The following is a 13,752-nucleotide window of genomic DNA, read 5'->3' on the forward strand; positions in this document are numbered from 1 at the left end:
GCGGGCAGGCGGGCCGCGGGGGCCGTTTCTACACAGGATCCGCACTCGGAAGTCTCTGGGATTTAAGACATCAAAAAGGGGGAGGGAGGCCCTCCCCGGGACGAATCTTTGGGGGCTTAAAGCGTCGCTAAGCACTTCCCCGTCGTTTCTAAAAGAATCAGTTTTTAAGTTAAATAGGCTTAGTAAGGGAATAATGAATGTCAGGCAGGGGTGGGGAGGGAAGTACCCATGATGCCTCAGGGCAGGAGCGCACGAAGCAAACTTGGGAGGAACCTTAGCCTAAGAAAGTTAAACTGCCAGGGAAAGGTACCTGCGAGCAGGGGCTGTGCGAGGGCAGGGGCTGCGGGTGCGGGCCCCAGGCCTGCTTCCTCCCCTCCGTGGGGCAGGTCTTACAAGCAGCTCTGGGACAGCCGAGAAAACGGGGATGGTGATAACACGGGGGCAGGCGGGGCGAAGATCCAGTGAGGAGCTGGTCCAGTGCTCCGGGAACCTCAAAGTTCTGCCTGAGCGAGCGCCACGGACGTTACTGCTATTCTCAGCCCGTTTCCCAGACTAGAAAACCGTGGCTGAAGGTTAGTTAGGAGCTACGGGTCTCACGGATGCCACGGCCGAGGCGCTTCCCTTTGCAGCCACAGACCCACCCCACAATTCCTGGGCGGCTGATCCGTGCCCTCCCTTGGGGCAGACAAGCTTCTAGCGCAGGCTAATACTCAACAAATGCTAAAAACACAGCGGTCCCGGCCCAGGGGCTCCTCGGCCCCTCTGCAGCCCCTCCGCTTCGGCCCAGATGCGGTTCCGGCCCTGACCCGGGGGCTCCGCGGCCCCTCTGCGGCCCCTCTGCAGCCCCTCTGCTTCGGCCCAGATGCGGTTCTGGCCCTGATCCGGGGGCTCCGCGGCCTCCGCTTCGGCCCAGATGCGGTTCTGGTCCTGACCCGGGGGCTCCGCGGCCCCTCTGCGGCCCCTCTGCGGCCCCTCTGCTTCGGCCCAGATGCGGTTCTGGCCCTGACCCGGGGGCTCCGCGGCCCCTCTGCAGCCCCTCTGCTTCGGCCCAGATGCGGTTCCGGCCCTGACCCGGGGGCTCCGCGGCCCCTCTGCGGCCCCTCTGCTTCGGCCCAGATGCGGTTCTGGCCCTGACCCGGGGGCTCCGCGGCCTCCGCTTCGGCCCAGATGCGGTTCTGGCCCTGACCCGGGGGCTCCGCGGCCTCCGCTTCGGCCCAGATGTGCGTCTGGGAGAGGGAAGTCCGGGGCTGGACCATCCCAGCAGCTGCTCTGTGACTCGGGGGCCGCCTAAGGCACTGAAGCTGGGCCAGTCTGTCCTGGAGCCGGCTCCCAGGGAAAGGTGGCGGGCTCGGCGGCTCCCCACGCCGGGGGCCAGACCGCCCCGTCCCGTTGGCCGCTGCGCCGAGCCCAGCCCTCATTAACCCCGGGCAACGGGCCTCCCCAGGCTGGCGTAATGAGCCTGTTGTGCTCAGACCCCGCCGGAGGACCCGGGAAACGCAAAGCCTCCAACTACAAACACGCTAATTGTGGGCTGGATACCCAATAATTGACCTCAAAGGGACTCGGGCCTCGCCTTGAGACGCTCGGCAGAGATCAGGGTCCATTATCGGCTGGTGCAGCCGGCGGCGGAGGGAGCCTGGGGGCCGGAGCGGGGCCCCTTCCGAGAAGGGACGGGAGCCTCGCTTCTCCGCGGTCCTGGGGGCAGAGAGCGCCCGGCGGGCCCTCGGTGGCGGCCGGAGGGTCTCCCTCTCCAGAGGAAGCGGGACGGGCTCCACGACGAGCCCCCCCCCCCTCCTGCCTCCCTGGCGGGTGTCTCTCCCGGGGCCTCCGGGGCCTCATCTCCGAGAAGCCTTCGGTCCGTGGCCCAGCGACAGTCGAGACCCTGGGTCCTTGCAGCTCGGGCTTCAGGCTAAGGCGGGACTCGCTTAATCAAGGAGCGTTTGTGGAGCCCGAAGGCCGTCCGGGGACAGAGCTCGGCCCGGGAAGGAAGGATGAGCCCCTCCTTAGAGGGACCCGGGGCCTCACGGGCTCCACGGAGAGAAACGGGCCGGACTAGGAGCAGTCAGACGGAGGATTTGGGGGCAGGGCAGCCCCCGGGACCGGGAGGAGGTGGGGGGGGGGGCCGGAGACCGGGAGGAGGCGGGGGGGGGGGGGGGGGGGGGGGGGGCCGGAGACCGGGAGGAGGCGGGGGGGGGGGGGGGGCCGGAGACCGGGAGGAGCTTTTGGAACAGGAGGCAAGAAGAGCAGGAGCTGAGATGGCAGAAACAGGCACAAAAAGTGCTCTGGGCCCGCCGCTCCCTGCAGGGTCACACCTTCCAGCTGCCCCACCCCCTGCCCGTGACCCAAATACCCGGGAGGAAGCCGGTGGTTCTGGCTTCTCGCGGCTCCAATTTCCCAACTCGGGGCGTTTGCAACGGCGGCGCCCGCGCTTGGGCCCCTGCCCGCCTGGCTGCCACGGGTTCCCTCCGAGGCCCGACCGGAATCCCGCCTGCCACAGCCGCCCTCTTTAAAGCCAGAGCTCTCCCCTTTCGGTATCTCCTCTTTCTCTCCTTTTTAATCTCTTTTGTCTTTCCCGTCTTCCAGAGACTGAGTGCAATCCCAGGAATCCCAGGAAGCCGGCGCTGGGCGAGGGTCTGGGGCTGCTGCTCGGGGGGGGGACGGGGTCGGCTGGGCCGGTCACGTGACCCGAGCCTCCCCCCAGCAGAGGAGCCACAATAAGAAATACGTGGAGTAGAAAACAATACGGAAACATACGTAACGGTTACATAGCATTAAAAACATGACATATGTAATAAATAATACACAATGCAAAGGCTGGATTTTTCCCCTGAGGCAGCTGGGGCTGAGTGCCCTGCCCAGGGTCACACAGGGAAGCGCTAAGTGTCTGAGGGCAGATTAGAACTCGGGTCCTCCTGACTTCGGGGCCGGTGCTGTCGCTGCGCCCCCTGGCGGCCCCGAGAGCAGTCACCTTTATCAAACCCTTCCTGTGCACCAGGCACTTGGGATTCCCTCCTCCACCCAGAGGGACTTCAAACTGTGGAGGGGCTTCCCAGCTTCGGGCCCCACGCCCAGCGCCGGCTCCAGTTACTTCCCTAGAAAAACCTGCATGAAAGGCGCGCCCACCCAGCCTTAACCAGCAGGTGGGGGGCAGACGCCTCTGGCCGAACCTCTGGGGAAGCCCTGGCTCAGCCCATGGGCCCCCACCAGCCCCCTCCGGCCCCCACGGGCCCCCACGGGCCCCCCCCGGCCCCCTCTGGCCCCCTCCGGCCCCCTCCGGCCCCCACAGCCCCACCCCGGAGCCGCCCCCAGAAACCCCATCCCAACCATCCGGCCCCTTATAATGGCTGACTTCAATCCATGGGACGAAGCTCCCTCAGCCACAAGCACGCGGGGCGTGGGCCGGCGGCTTCGCCAGTTCTCCATCAGCCCTCCAGGAAAAGCAGGAGGGGGACAGCACGGCCACCCCCCCCCAGGGGGAGCAGCCGGGCGGGATGCAGAGCTGGAGCAGCCAGGGCGATGGAGGCGCAATGTGCCCCCCGGGCGCGGGCCTGACTTCCACGGCGCCAAAGCTCCGGAAAGCTCTGCGGGAGGGGAGCGCGGTGGCGCCGGGGCTGCATCGGGCCCCCTCGCACCCTCCGCCCCGTCAGCTGCGATCCTCCGGACGGTCTCCCGCGACCAGGACCCTCCCCTTTCCTCCCGGCTCCGGTCCAGACTCAGCTCCAGCCTTGCCCAGGCTCAGTTCTCAGGCCTTCTCGTGGCTCGGGGAACGACCTTCGTTCTGACACTGCCCGGCCCTTCTGGGACGTGTCTGTGCCCTTTCCCTCCTCCGCTGGGCCAGAGCCTCCACGTGACCAGAGGCTGGTGTTTGCCTTTCCCCACCTGGGACCGGCCCCCCCCCCGACTTCACGGAGGAGGAAGCTGGGGCGGGAGACTAGAGGGGGTTTTCTATCATGACACACGTGCTGACGGGGGGATCTGAACTCGGGTCCTCCGACGCCCAAGCCTGTGAGACCCCGTCCCACCGACCAATGGCTGCTGTGGTTTTTTGGACAAGGCCCCTGGGCCGCAGAAACGGGCACCTTCCCCCTTCTCATGCATTTACTCCCCTGGGCCAGGCTCAGAGGCGACCAATGGCGCCGAGCCCCGGCCAGCGGCCCGACCTTGGGGGGCAGAGGGGGGCAGAGCCGCCGGGCGCCCCCAGGGCGCAGCCTTGGCCAGCGGCCCCCCACGAGCCGCCCTTTTCCGGACCGAGTCTCTCCTCTGCCCGGCCTGTGGCCTTCAGACTGCGATAAGGCCCCGCGCGGGCCGGAGGCGGCGGCCTGGCCCGCTCTCTGATCCCTCGGTCCGGACGCCTCCGGCCGCGCAGGCGGGTTCCCCCCGACAGGCCTGGAGCGCATCTGCCTGAAACCCCAGGACTCCTCGTGTGTGGCCGGGACGGGGGGAGCCAAACCTCCTCCTTATCCCAAACTATCCAGTTTCATGAGCCTGGAACACGCTGAACCAACGGCTGCTCCGGGAGTAAATAAAGCCAGTGATTAGAGATTAGGATCTGGCTCACGTGACTGAAGCAGGCCGGGATGAACTGAACCTGCACAGGAGCTTCTGGGGCTGCAGGGGCCCAGTGGGAGGCGCCCGAGCAGGGAGGACGGAGCTTTCCGGGGAGGACGGAGCTTTCCGGGGAGGACGGAGCTTCTGGGGCTGCAGGGGCCCAGTGGGAGGCGCCCGAGCAGGGAGGACGGAGCTTTCCGGGGAGGACGGAGCTTCTGGGGCTGCAGGGGCCCGGTGGGAGGCGCCCGAGCAGGGAGGACGGAGCCGGGCCCCCCCGAACTGCAGCTCTGCGGAACAGCCCTGGCCATCGGAGGCCTCCCCGACTGGATTGTCCGCTCCATCCTGCGGCCCAGAGGCGTTAACGTGGCCCCGCCCCTCCTCCTTCCCGGACTCTCCCCTCCTCTCCCTCTCGGAATCCCCCGCTCCATTGGAGCTTCAGGGCTGGCACCCAGACGAAGCTTCCTCGGGTTCCCTCCCCTGCACCTACGGCCCCCGCTTTTCTCATCCGCGTGCCTGCGACTTCCCACTAACGGGTAGTTTCCCTGAGCACGAGGCTGTGCCCTTTCTCACCGGGGCCCCTGGCACCTGGCACAGCACCTGGCACGGCACCTGCCTGGCCATAACATAACATAACATGGCCCATAACTCCTCATCCTGGAGAACGGAACCGTGTGACCCGGGACAAGACACCCGGCAATGGAGCCTCAGTTGCCTCCTCTGTCAAATACGGGAGCAGGACTCACAAATGACCTCAAAAACTGCCCCCCTCTCCCCCAGTCAATTCCGAGAAAACGGCAGCCCCAGGAGGAAGAGCTCGGGAAAGGCGCCTCCACCCCCGCTGTGCCCGAGCGGGAACAATGGGCACGTTACAGGCTCTGGGGCCCAGCTGCCCAGGTGGTTGTGCTTCTCCCTCCCCCACCCTTGAGAGATGACTCATGGGAAGGGCAGGAGAAATGGGCACCATGGAAAGGGAAAGCGCTTTGTGAGAGCCCGGGCCTGGGGAGCCTTTGCTGCGGCAGAAGCGGGGAGCGGGGCCCAGGCCCGGGGAGCCTTTGCTGCGGCAGAAGCGGGGAGCGGGGCCCAGGCCCGGGGAGCCTTTCCTGCGGCAGAAGCGGGGAGCGGGCCCGGGCCTCAGCGCCCCCTCCGGACCGGGTCTCAGCCCTGCTCCGTTCTGATTCACTTCTAAGTAATCGTGGCTGCAGACGGGCCCCTCTGGGCCACGGACTGCCCTCTCTGGGAGCCCTCAGCCTCGGGGGGCCAAGCGCGCCCGTCCTCCTCTCACTGGGCCCTCTGGCCGCTCCCGGGCAGAGTCTGACGTAGCACCTACTGTGCGCCGGGCCCGGGCCGAGGTTCCAAGAAAGGCCAGACAATGAGTCGGGTCCAGCCTGAGGGCGCGTTGGGGAGCTCCTCTGAGCCGGACGGTCGGTGAGCTCCCGAGCTGCCCGCTCGCTTCCGCCCCCGCTGGCGATCCCCAGGAGAGGCCCCCAGGCTCAGGGAACCAGCAGCTGGACGTGGGAGCCCCCTCCCTCGGCACCCAAAGTCTCCCCTCCTTCCGGGGTGAGCGACGCCTCTGGGGGGGAAGGGAGACGCAAGGGACGGAGCTTGGGCTCTCGGTGTCCCACCGGGCTCCGCCCCCTCCCCCCCGCAGCCACCCAGGAGAACAGAAGGGGGGCACCCGCACCCCCAGAAGCCCGGGCAGAGGGCGGGCCCCTCACGTCCCACAGAGGCCGGATAAGCCGCTCTGCAGCCCCCGCCTCCGGCCGTAAAAGCAAAGTCTGCCCTTTGGCCCCCAGCCCTCCGTGCCCCAAGCTCAGATCCTCAAGGAGACCCAGGCTGGGAACGTGGCCTCTTCCAGCGGCTCTGGCCGGCTCTTCCTCTTCTCACCCCAGGCAAGTGAGCCAATGACTCCAACCCCGGAATGCCCAATGTCCGTGCAGCCCCCCAGTGCCCGCCTGCCTCCCTCCCCCAGCGACGAAGGGCCCGAGCCTGCCCCCCACAGGCCGGGCAGGGACTTTCTCAGGGGCCCAGAGTCCCCGCCATGGACATTAAAAAGGGGCCCTGGCGTCTCACCCCCCTCCTCTCGGTCCAGAGGGAAAGAACCTGGCTCTGGAGCCGAGGAACTGCTCCGGACAGGGAGGCCCCCGGGACGCTGCAGCCCCCGCCGGCCTGGGCCCGCCGTGGGGTCAGCCGCAGCTCACGCGCTCCCCACGTCAGGGCCTTTCCCGCCTGAGCCGCTCTTCCTGGGGAGGCCTCCCTTCCTGGGGAAGCGCTCGGAAGGCAGGATGTGGCCCATCAGCCCCTGCTCGGGTCCCCACGGACCCTCGGGAGGAGGGAGCATCGGCAAGTCGGAGCCAAGCTCACTTCTCATCAATTCCCGGCAAAATCCGGGGGAAAGCAGCTCAGGAAAACTCCAAGGGAGCCCCACGTGGGGCCGCGGCCGGGGCTGGGCCGGAGACGGTGCCTGCACGGCGGGAGCAACGATGGGGCTCCTGCTCCTGCCCTCAAAAGGCCCCCAAGTCTCAGGGCCAGAGGGACCTTGGAGAGGAAAAGAGGGAGGAAGAGAAGGAAGGAGGGAGGGGGGAAGGCAGAGGGAAGGATGAAGGACAGAAGGATGGAGGGGAGGGAGAAAGGGAGGGGAAGGAAAGAAGGAAGGAGAAGGAAAGAAGGAAGGGGAAGGAAAGAAGGAAGGGAGGGAGGGAGGAAGGCAGAGGGAAGGATGAAGGACAGAAGAATGGAGGGGAGGGAGAAAGGGAGGGGAAGGAAAGAAGGAAGGAGAAGGAAAGAAGGAAGGGGAAGGAAAGAAGGAAGGAGGGAGGGGGGAAGGCAGAGGGAAGGATGAAGGACAGAAGGATAGAGGGGAGGGAGAAAGGGAGGGGAAGGAAAGAAGGGAGGAAGGGAGGGAAGACAGAGGGAAGGATGAAAGATGGAGGGAAGGGAGAAAGGGAGGGAAAAAGGGAGGGAATGCAGCCTGAAAGACTTGGATCTGAAACTCAGTCTAGGAAAGAAAAAGCTCTTCTGAGTTTCTTGGTGGTTTGTTTCTTTTAAACGAGAATTACGGGCTGGGCTGAGGAGCCAAGTAAGAATTAGTGAGCTGCCTCCTAACTGTAATTATCCAGAGGCCTCTGCTCTGCCCGGGCCAGCGTGAGTCACGAACAGAATTTCCCCTCTGAAAAGCAGGGCCCAACCTGCCCCGAGGGCGCTGCTCACCGGGCTTCCCGACCAGTTTTCGGCCCCTTCACCGGGCCAGATCTTGGCTCTCTTCTCTCCCCCCGCCCAGGGACACTTCCCCGGAACGGACGCCCTTTGAGAATGTCACTTTCCATGGGCACGAAGATGCAGGAAAAATGATTAGGGCAACATTCCCCTCCCCAACTATATCTAAGGGATTATCCAATGATCTCAAGCACGTGGGACCTTGTGACCGGCCTCACTTTGTTCTGCGAGGCCCCCGGACCCCTAGTTCTGCTCAGGAGCGCCGGGAGGGGCCACACCAAAAGCCATCGGTCCTTGGTGATCTGGCTCCTCCCCCTGCAGGTTCGGGTGCCCGGCCTCCTCGCCTCCACATGGGCAGTCCCAGAGGCCTCCCGGAGTCTCTTTCCCAGAATGCCAAGCTTCCTCCACATGGCTCAGATCAAGGGTCACTTGCCTCCTACACCGGACCCACCCCCACAAAGCCAGGCAAAGCCACGCCGTGCCCCGGATCATAAAGGGGCGCTCAGCGTGGCACGAAGCCCGGAGAGCGGGCGCTGCAGCCGGCAAAGGCCCGGGACGGGCCGGAGGCCCAAGAGAGCTCGGGGGGCCAGAGCCGGCAAAGGCCCGGGACGGGCCGGAGGCCCAAGAGAGCTCGGGGGGCCAGAGACGGGCCGGAGGCCCAAGAGAGCTCGGGGGGCCAGAGCCGGGCCGGAGGCCCAAGAGAGCTTGGGGGGCCAGAGACGGGCCGGAGACCCAAGAGAGCTCGGCGTCTCCTGCAGGACTGGAAGCCACAGAGAGCGGGACGATGGGTGCTGGGGGGGAGGGGCACCAGAGAGCGTGGAAGCCCAGGGTTAGCCTCTGTCCCTGTGAGAGACTGGGGGGGAGGGGGAGACTGAGACACAGACAGACTGAAACAGAGACAGAGAAAGAGACAGAGACAGAGACTGAGACTGAGACAGGTGGAGACAGAAATAAGGAGACAGACAGAGCGCTAGAAGCTGAAACATTTGCCCGGGGGCAGGCATGTGTCCAGCCCCGGGACCTTGAGGAGAAGCAAGGACACTTGGTGACCTTCCGGCCCCTGTTCTAAAGAGAGAAGCTGCCCCAGCAGGGAGCGCGGGGGGCGGGGCGAGCGCGGCCCGGAGGGAGCAGCCTGCGGCGCCCTGGCCAGAGCTGCCTCTCCCCAGCACCGCCACCTCCCTCCCTCCCTCCCTCCCTTCGGTCTGCACCGGCGCCCAGCGGCCCCTTCCCATGGTATAATGCGGCCTCCCCGAGGGCAGGCGCCGGTTTGCTTCTCTCTCCCACAGCCCCGCTCACTGGCCCACCCGCTCCCGCCTGGCTCCCAGATGCCCGAGGGGCGCCCACTCTGGCCCCCTCACTCTCACTGTCCAGGACAAGCCCCTCCCCCACTGTGGGGAGCCTGCCCCCGGGGCTCGGGTCTGCGCCCTGCAAAGGGTGCGCGCTCGGGAGGCGCGCACACGGGAGGCGCGCGCTCGGGAGGCGCGGCACGGGAGGCGCGAGCACGGGAGGCGCGCACACGGGAGGTGCGCGCAGGGGAGGCGGCTCCCCGAGGAGCGGATTCGTTTTGCGGATCGGTAACTGGACGTGGCTAAGCAGCGTTTCAAGTCAAAACCCCGCCCCTCCCCCTACAACCCCCTGCGAACAGAGAGACCCCCCCGCATCCTGATCCCTGCCTTCCAGCCGCTTCCGGACTACCGGGAAGAGGGAACAGCAACTATGGGGAGAAACAAAGGGGGGGGCGTAAAGGAGCCCCTCAGAGAGTGCTGGGGTGACCACGTGGGGCCTTCGCGCGGCCAGGCCCCGGAAAGCTCCTCGAGGTCCGTCTGTGGTCCTGGTGGCGGGAACGGCCGACTAGGCCCGGGGCAGGGGCGGGAGGCTGGGGCACAGCTGGGGGCCCCCTCCGGCCGCCCTGTCCTTCCACAGACCACGCCGGAGGGCACGCGCTGCCCTCCGTCAGCCAAGGGCGTCAGGCTGGGGCTGTGCTCACGTCTCCAGGCCCTGCGGCTCCCACTGCCAGGGGGCAGGAGCCTGCGCCCGGCTAAGGATTAGGAGGGCCTGGGAGAAGGGGGGCGGGGCAGCGGGGGGCCCAGGGAGGGGCGGCGGGGGGGCCCAGGGAGGGGCGGCGGGGGGGCCCCCGGCTCGGATTCCCAGCTGGGCGTCTCTCAGAGCGGCCACGGAAGGGCCCGCCCCTGGTGGCCCGGAGGCCGATTTCCCGTCTCCCCCCGGGAGGCTGTTGGGGGCGGCCGACCCTTCCTCAGTGCGAGGCAGCACGTTAAGCGCACGGGAGCTCGGCACTTTCAAGCCAAAAGGAACATTTAGTACAAGTCACCCCCAAAAAAGACTCCCCACTGTGCTCCCCCAGCCTCGCCCACGGTCCTGGGGAGCCCGGACCCAGAGCTGACTCTGGAGAAAGGCTTTCCTTCCATGGAGCCCAAGTTCACCGCCGGGGAAGCCGATGGCGCAGTGGATAGAGCACCGGCCCAGGAGGCAGGAGGACCCGAGCTCACATCCGGCCTCAGACACCTCATGCTTCCTAACTGTGGGACCCTGGGCGTGTCACTTTAAACCTAAGTGCCTCCAAAAAAAAGGGGGGGGACGGAAGGAAGGAGGGAGAGGAGGGAGGGAAGGAGAGAGGGAGCACGTCACAGTGAACCCCATCCGTTCCCCATTCATTCTAGAAGCAATGCTAATGCATTAAGAAAGGGCAAGCCCCGGCTTTTTCAGACTTCAGGAAAGGGCGGGCACTCCCCTCTGGTCATTTCCTTCTGGAGGCCCGGCCTCCCCCAGCCTCACAAACCTCCTTAAGCCCAAAGGAGGAAGGAAGGAAGGCTGGTGGGGCAGGAAAGCTGCGCGCCAACCCCTCCCCCTTCCCTCACCCCGAGGTCCCCCCTCCTCCTGCACTTGGCCATGGGAACCTTCAAACAGTAAAGGGAACCTGGCAAGATTCCCAGTCGGGACAGAGCTAGAACCTGAAGGCCCAAAGCGCAGGAGCCTGGGCTCCCACCTTGGCTCTGCCACCTGCCGACTGACTAGGAGATCTAGGGAGGAGTCTCTTCCTTCTCCATCTGGCTTCTCTCAGCTTTCAAGGGCTGGATCCAAAGCCGGGGCCACGTAGGCCCTCCTTGGCTGACCTTGGGCAGGACCTGGGGCCTCTGGAGGCCTCAGTTTCTCCACCTGTAAAGTGAGGAGGCGGGCACTTCATCATTCGTCTTTACGGCCCCAAGACCCCGGGGCTGACTGAACAACCCAGAGGCGCATCCTGGAGGATGCTCTCCCCGTCTGAGGCGCCATTTGTGCAGCACTTTCTGCATGTGCCATCTCACTTAATCCACCAGGAAGGTAGGAGCTATTTTTATCCCCATTTTACAGATGAGAAAACTGAGGAAGAGATCGGATGACCTGTCCAGGGTCACAAAGCTAGGAAGTGAAATGTCCATCTTACAAACTGCCCACGTGGCCAACTTCGTACCAGCGGTGGAAACGCCTGGGGAGAAGGGGCCCCGGCAGAGCCGAAAGGCCAGAGGGTCCCGCCGACTGTTCCGAGAACCTGTTTCACTTCTGCTCACGAGAGGAAGTGGCCGAGCTGTGGCTCTTCTCAGTAAGACACGGCGCAGGCTACGAGGGCACCGCTCCCCGGCGGTGGCTGCCCCGAGCTCCCTCCTCCCAGAGCACTCTGGTGGATGAGCCCGGGAGACGAGGCTTTCCCCAAACACCGCCTCAGCAGGGTCCGCGTTGGACGCCCACGTGGCCAAATTAAATGTAGGGCAGTGTTGCCGAGGAAGAGGGACATCTGAACATGCTGGCTCTCTTCAGGAAGGAAATCTCCATCTGCTGTTTATCTCACTCCGTCACAGACTCAGAATGAACCAGAACCCTTAGTCCTGCCAGTGTCCCAGCTTCCTACATGCTGACTTCTGATTCAAATCAAACGGGCATCTGTTAAGACCTACTGTGTGCCTTCCTTGAAGTCAAACAGGCATCTGTTAGGACCTACTGTGTGCCTTCCAGTTCAAATCAAATGGGCATCTGTTAAGACCTACTGTGTGTCTTCGGGTTCAAATAAAATGGGCATCTGTTAAGACCTTCTGTATGCCTTCCTTGAAGTCAAACAGGCATCTGTTAAGACCTATTGTGTGCCTTCCAGTTCAAATCCAACAGCATCTGTTAAGACCTACTGTGTACCTTCCTTGAAGTCAAACAGGCATCTGTTAAGACCTACTATGTGCTGTCTGGTTCAAATCAAACAGGCCTGTTAAGACCTAGTACGTGCAGAGCTCCGTGCTCGCCAAGGGATAGGGTTACAACGGCAAATATAAAACAGCCCCTTCAATCAACTCATCGATGCTTCTCTGTGCCAGGCTCCATGCTAGGCCCAAAGGGGATGAAGAGGCAAAGAATAGGCCCCGACTTCAAGGAGCTTACAGTCCAGCGGGGAAGACAAATTCAAACACTATACAGACGAGTATATACAGAGCGAGTATATACAGACGAGTATATACAGAATAAATAGGAAATAATTAAGAGGGAAAGTGTGATTTAAGAAAGCAGATAGAAAGGACACGGGGAGAGCCAGAAAAAACCCTAGGGCCAGGATGTCACTGGAGCTAAAGTAGAAGCTCAGGCCCCGCAGAAAACCAGCAGTTCCTGCTTTCAATGGAGGGCGGTAACTCGGGGTGAGCCCGAAGCCGAGATAGGTGCGCTCTCTATGCACAGGTGGACGGAATATAAATGTGGGTGGTATGGAACTTAAAAATGGAACCTACCCGCGGAAATCAAAAGCTGAGCACCAGGAGGGATGGACGGACGGAAAAACCTTCCCTTTAAAAGTCCAGAGAGATTGCCATTTCCAAAACACCCAAGAGAATCGCGATCCCCGGGCTTTCTCTTGGTTTCTTCCCCTTGGGGTTTTGAATCTTTCTAGAAGGAAACACTCTGTTTATGTAAGAAAGGGTGACTAAAGAAACTAAAAGGTGACTGGTACATTAAGGGATTAGCCGCTAAGAAACGAGGAAGCGAGGTGTGTTGGTTCCTTGTTTAGAAATATGAGACTGGAAGGGACCTAAATCGCCTCTCCTCGGAGCTCAGATTGCTTATCCAGGGCCAGCCGCCAGGGAAACAGCAAACTCAAGGGGCCGCGCGGCCCGCCTCCTCCTCGCGGGGTATTCTCAGCAGAGATCACGGGGGCTTTGCCGTTTCCTTCTCCAGCTCGTGCAACAGATGAGGAAACTGAGGCAAAAGAGGTGAAGTGACTTGTTCTGAGATCAGATCTGAGCCGGGGAAGATGAGTCTCGGGGCCTCCAGGCCTTTACCCGATGCAGTGCCCCTAGAACAAGCCCTAAGCCTATCTAAGACCCAGAAGCTGCAGTATAAAAATCAGTTATGAGGGAGGCAGGAGCGCGGGGTCAGGGGTGAAGCAGATAGAACCCTCCGCTCTAGAACTCATTTGGAACAGCTCCGGTGTCTGGCACGGATCCATGGCTGAGATCAAGAAAAGCTTGCAAAGAGCCCAGCCATGGGCCTCACTCCTCTCGGCACCGGAGGCTGGGGGAAGGATCTCCAGTATCTCCATGGAAAATCAGCCCCCTTTGTATTCCAGAGAACAGATAAGATCCCGTAGCCCTGGGTCCCTTCAGCTGCTCAGGCTCAGGAATAATCAAGCAGAAGTTTCTGTGATTCAGGTTTGGGGTTTGTTTTTTGGTTTTTTTCCCCAGCCATGTCTGGCTCTTCCTGACTCCATCTGGGATTTCTTGGCAAAAAATAGTGGAGTGGTTTGCCATTTCCTTCTCCAGCTCATTTTACAGATGAGGAAACTGAGGCAAACAGGAAGTGCCTTGCTCAGGGTCACACAACTAGAAAATGTCTAGTGCCAGATCTGACTCCAGAACCAGCACTCTGTCACCTAGCTGCCAGCAGGCGGTCGCTGACATTTAATTGGGAGAGTTTGGGTCAGAGAAGAACTGTCAGAGACCAGAAGACCCAGAGCCACGGAAA

The 13,752-nt window shown here is 63.2% G+C and overlaps 2 protein-coding genes across 4 annotated transcripts in view; one reads left to right on the top strand and one right to left on the bottom strand.

Moving 5' to 3' along the window:
* SGMS1 (sphingomyelin synthase 1) overlaps nt 1-13,752 on the bottom strand; it is a 187,259-nt gene that overhangs the window by 43,835 nt on the left and 129,672 nt on the right. The gene's annotated exons all lie outside the window — the stretch shown is intronic.
* Nucleotides 5,245-9,810, top strand: LOC127547007 (translation initiation factor IF-2-like). Its single transcript, XM_051973866.1, has 5 exons — nt 5,245-5,442; nt 6,342-7,064; nt 8,083-8,590; nt 9,133-9,335; nt 9,442-9,810. Exons 1-5 carry the CDS (start codon nt 5,245-5,247, stop codon nt 9,808-9,810), a joined length of 2,001 nt encoding a protein of 666 aa, XP_051829826.1.

This window comes from Antechinus flavipes, chromosome 2 (assembly GCF_016432865.1).
Source record: "Antechinus flavipes isolate AdamAnt ecotype Samford, QLD, Australia chromosome 2, AdamAnt_v2, whole genome shotgun sequence".
NCBI classification, from domain to species: Eukaryota; Metazoa; Chordata; class Mammalia; order Dasyuromorphia; family Dasyuridae; genus Antechinus; species Antechinus flavipes.